This window comes from Zeus faber, assembly GCF_960531495.2.
Source record: "Zeus faber genome assembly, chromosome: 20".
NCBI classification, from domain to species: Eukaryota; Metazoa; Chordata; class Actinopteri; order Zeiformes; family Zeidae; genus Zeus; species Zeus faber.
In genome coordinates this window covers 16,675,407-16,680,406 of record NC_137207.1, presented here as the reverse complement: position 1 = coordinate 16,680,406, position 5,000 = coordinate 16,675,407, and the positions used below count along the sequence as shown (strand labels likewise).

Genomic DNA, 5,000 nt, shown 5'->3' with positions numbered 1-5,000 from the left:
CATAAATCATGATGAAAGGCCGAATTGCAAATTTGTAGAGAATGACTCAAATATCGTTAAATAAACACTGGAATCTGAATTGTTTGCGCTCACAAACTTGGCCAACACCATGAAGAGTGAATCGAAGCTACAAAGGAAAATTCATTAAATATCTTGGTTACCGTCATCAAGAACTGCCCCAACATGAAGTTAAATCAGTCAGCGTCACTATTAGCGACAACTTCAAAACGTGAAAGGAGCGGTGTGTTTGTAAAGGTAAATACAGGTATATATATATATTTTTTTTTTCGCTCCCCCAAGAGTCAGAAGTTCCACGATCGCTGCCACCACCAGGATAATATTAACAAAATATATATACAGTGGAACCTCGCATTACGAGTTTAATTTGTTCCATGACCGAGCTCGTTTTACGATATGCTCACTTTACAAATGAATTTTCCCCATTGAAATTAATTGAAATATAATTAATCTGTTCCAAGTCCCAAAAACCACCCGAAAATCACCCAAAAATCATTTTTTATGGGTTTTAAACAGAAAAGGTGTAGTTGCACCACACACGCTTTTTTCGTGTTTATCAAGCAAAAAACGCACAAAACTGAAAGAAAACACAATAGGGATGCTTCCACAACGAGATATTCGCGTGAACTGAGCGAGCGGTGGTCACGCTTGTCGGCAGAGCGTGTGCGAGCCTAGCGGTCGCTGTATGAACCTCGCTCGTAATGTGGATTTCCACTCATAAAACAAGACAAAAATATGCACGAGCCTCGGATGTTTACTGGTACACTCGTAATGTGAGGTTCCACTGTATACTGCACCCGGGCCCAGCGCCCCCTAGTGGACCCCAAGTGGACCCCAAGTGGTCTCAAGCCTTGTTATGCGAGTCTCAGAGTCATTCAGCAGATTAGTGATACGAGTGTATTAGTCTAAAAATAGTGAGAGTATATTATACAATATCGCCCAGTGCTAGTGTGTGTAAGCTTGTGTGTTTGTTTTACTGTCTCCGTATTGATTATTTCTTTGGTTTAGAAGCGCACCAGCAACGTGGGTCCTCACTTAACAGGTATTTACTCTGCCCTCACTTTGATAACAGTACAACAGTGCGTGTGTGTATGCGTGTGTGTACGTGCCTATGTGTGTACGTGTGTGTGTGCTTGTGTGTGTGTATGTGTGCATGTGCATGCGTGTGCTGTATGTGTGAGTATGTGTGTGTGTGTGTGTGTGAGTGTGCGTGTGCATGCGTGCATGCGTGCATGTGCGTGTGTGTGTGTGAGTGTGTGTGTGTGTGTGTGTGTGTGCAATGAGTGACTGTATGCGGTCAGATCCCTCTCGTAGCGTGAGGTACGGCCGCACGGCAGAAGCAGGCGGAGGAGGACGGAAAGAAAAGAAGGAAACAAAGGAATAGAGTGAACAAATGTCTCTCAGATGTTTCTTTGGGGGGGACGGCTTTCCTCCTCACCCTAAATCTCCCCCCCTCTCTCTCTCTCTCTCCCTCACCCCCTCTTTGAATATGTTTTCTCTTCTTACCTCTCTCTCACATGGCTATAATTATACTCATGTAAACAAATGAAAGCAGCGAGACATTAGGAGTTTCTCTTGGTGGGGGGGGGCAGTACCGCTTACACAATCACATCAAAGAAAAGACACACACACACACACACACACACACACACACACACACACACACACACACACACACACACACACACACACACACACACACACACACAATGTTTAACTATAGATTAACTGTTAACATAACAAACAAATGAATAAAGTGTTGAACTTCATCTTATCTGCAGTATACATGTATATAACCGTCTGGTTATATACGTCTTTTCGGCAGTAAAATGTCCCATAATGCATCATCCAACGTCCTTTTCTCAACCTGACGCAGACAACACTCGCAAACATGAAAATACACACACCAGAGGTAGAAGGTACTGAATTCCATTTTCTAAATGTCTGTACTCATGTAGAACTCCATTCCATGTCAATGCAAATATCTCTGCTTTTCACTCTTCTATATTTCTTACACATCAAACAACTAACTTGATTTAGATTTCGATGTATTGTCTAAATCACTACGACGCCACCTATACTACTTTTATTGTCATTTGTAATCAGGATTGGCATAATCTGCGGATAAAAAAAGCTACAGATGCACTTCATACGGTATAACATTGTGTTATATCAGGCCACCGGGTATGAGTACTTTTACTCTTAATACTTTATGTATATTCAAGAGCAATCACGTTGTACACTTTTGCTAAAGTACAAATGTCCATGTGGTACTTTCCCTCACCTGCTCATGGTACTCGATGCCCATGCTCAGCGTGTTGATCAGGATGGCGATCATGATGCCGCGGCCGAAGTACTTGCTGTCCACGATCTTGCGGAAGGTGTCGCACACCAGCCTCCAGAAACGCACCACGCGGGCGGCGGTGCGGCCCAGCCGGCGCTGCCCCCTCCTGGGCTGCCGGCTGTCCCTGCAGCCCTTGTGGCGGGGGTCCTGCGTGAACTCATACATGCCCTCGCTGTCCGAGTCGCCCGGCGTGTCGTTGCCCTCGCCGCCGCCGCCGCCGCCTTCCGACTCGCCGGCCAGAGCCTTGGCGCAGTAGGGGCAGCTGTCGGGGTCAAAGGTGAAGGCGTCGGCCGCCGTGCCGCTGGCGGGGCTGAGGTCGCGGGGCGACGGCTGGTGGGAGAGCTGGGTTGCTGCAGAGTGCCGAGAGAGAGGGAGAGAGAGAGGGAGAGAGAGAGAGAGGGAGCGAGAGAAAGTAACAGAGGGAGGGAGAGTGAGAGAGAGAGAGAGAGAGAGAGAGAGAGAGAGAGAGAGAGCAGAGTAAATACTCTTATTATTATGTAAATTATAAAATATGTAAATTCTTACACTGAAAAATAAAGCGATAATGATGATAAATAAATAATAAGATGTGAAATAATAATAAGATAGGAATATAAATAATAACAATAATAATAAAAGTAAATATTTATAAATACTTATAAATATTTATAAGTTGATACGTTTAAAAAAACGTTTTTTATTTATTTTGTTTCATTCTTTGTTCAGTTATTATATCATAATGACTTTGTATTAGTTTGTATTACTGTAGGTTGTGTGATGATGATCATTTATACATGACATTTTCTACTACTACATGCTATACTAAATAACACTTAATAGAATGTTATTATCATTGATTTATCGCGTTAGTTTTTATTATGGCTATTTTAATAAAACAGCTTTAATGAACCTTAATTATAAGATAATTATGTTGTACAATATTTTGCATACTGTATACTTTATGGTGGAAATTCACTCCTTAATCGAGACGGAAAGAGAGAGAAACATCACTTCTGCAGAGGGGAAGATATAAACTAGCTTGTGGGGGGCCAAGGAGGCGCAGCACGCGATAAATCAGACAAATGAGGTATTTTATACAGAATGTCAAAACCACTGAGGAAAATACATTTTTCCTCCATGACTTACGTGGGAGATCGCGTGTGGATGTGTGTCAGTGGGAGAGTGTTTGTTTGGAGACGGACAGTGATCGTGCGAGCCCGTCTCCGGGCGACCAGGACTAGGACTGGGACCGGGACCAGGGCTGGGGCGAGAACCGGGACGGGAACCGGGACCCGGGCCGGGACCGGGACCGGGACCAGGGCCGTAACCTAGCCACTCAGGCCGGCCAGTGCATGAGCGGACCTGGCCGTACCGTGGTCGATCCTGAGTCTGATTTAGGACTTGGCGGGAGCCGGACGGAGCCGGCACCAGCCCCCCGACGTGAAGGATTAAAGCGTTATTGATTTTAATTAGCCTGCCTCTAACGTTACTCCCTCCACGTTGCTATGTCTCAACACCCCCAAGGCTCGTAAAATCAATTGATACCACACTGCGTGGAATAAGTGATTGGGAATAGAAAAAGGGTGTGTTGGTTTTCCTGCCATCTATCTTTTTGGCTGCTGTTTTAAGGACGGGGGGGAACCTGAGAGGATAGTTTGCATCAGAGATACATGATCCTATCTTTGTTTGGCAGACCTTCTACTCAACACGAACACGATTACCCCAATTCATCCAGCCAAAAACATACATCGCTAATTCTGTAACATAAGAAGTTTATTATTATTTTTTTTTTTTTAAGGAAGATATATATATTTTTTTTTAAAACGTGACATTAGATTTCCTTCCGACTGGAATAAATTACCAGGGTTTGTTTTTTTTTTTTACGATCCATTACCTCACTTTAGCCACGTTTCCACCGCAGGAACTTTCCCCGGGGTCTCGGAACCTTTGGAGGGACCAGGGTCTGAATTGAGTTCCGGGGACATTAAATCCGGGGACCAAAATGTCCCCGCTCGGGGGGTGGTACTTTTCAAAAGTACAGAATAAGAGTGTGGGGCTTGCAGCTCTGGTGGAACCCTCGCAGCATTTTATTTCAGCCGCCATTTAAAAATAATCTGCAGCCACAAACCGACCGTATGTACGGTTTGTTTTCTGTTCATTGTGCTTGCACACATCAAAATCGGTCGGCCACGTTTCCATCCAAAGTGGAGGCTCGATTCCGAATTGCGTTTACCTGAAACAAGGTAAACGTGGGGGGTTTTCAGGGGTTGACCCTGTTTGTGGTGGCTCAGGGTTCCCTTTATTGGTCTGTTTTTTTTTTTTTTTAAACGTCGCTTTTTCATCCGAATCTTGAAGAGCTAAAGGAACCTTCAAGTTCCTTGAAAAAAAATTCCTGGGACTCTATGTTCCAGGTACTTTGGGTGGAAACATGGCTTTAGATTGCTAAAGAGTTAAAACTTACTTATTTAAAACGTACTGCTGGTGTTTTTGATGGCTTTTTTGTTTGTTTGTTTGTTTTGTATTGTTATACACATCCGAAAGGATCTTGGAAGGTTTAGTTGGTTGGCATGGTGATGTGGGGCCCCCTCGAAAACCAGATGATACGGTACATCTGAAGGGGTTACTCCTGCTCCTGCACCTGCCAACTGCTCGGGGGGCT

The 5,000-nt window shown here is 44.3% G+C and overlaps 1 protein-coding gene across 1 annotated transcript in view; it reads right to left on the bottom strand.

Annotated features, from left to right (window-relative positions):
* cacna1g (calcium channel, voltage-dependent, T type, alpha 1G subunit) overlaps nucleotides 1-5,000 on the bottom strand; it is a 121,502-nt gene that overhangs the window by 77,938 nt on the left and 38,564 nt on the right. Inside the window, 1 exon segment of the mRNA XM_080021235.1 lies at nucleotides 2,303-2,712. Within this exon segment, the coding sequence (XP_079877361.1) occupies nucleotides 2,303-2,712 (410 nt within the window).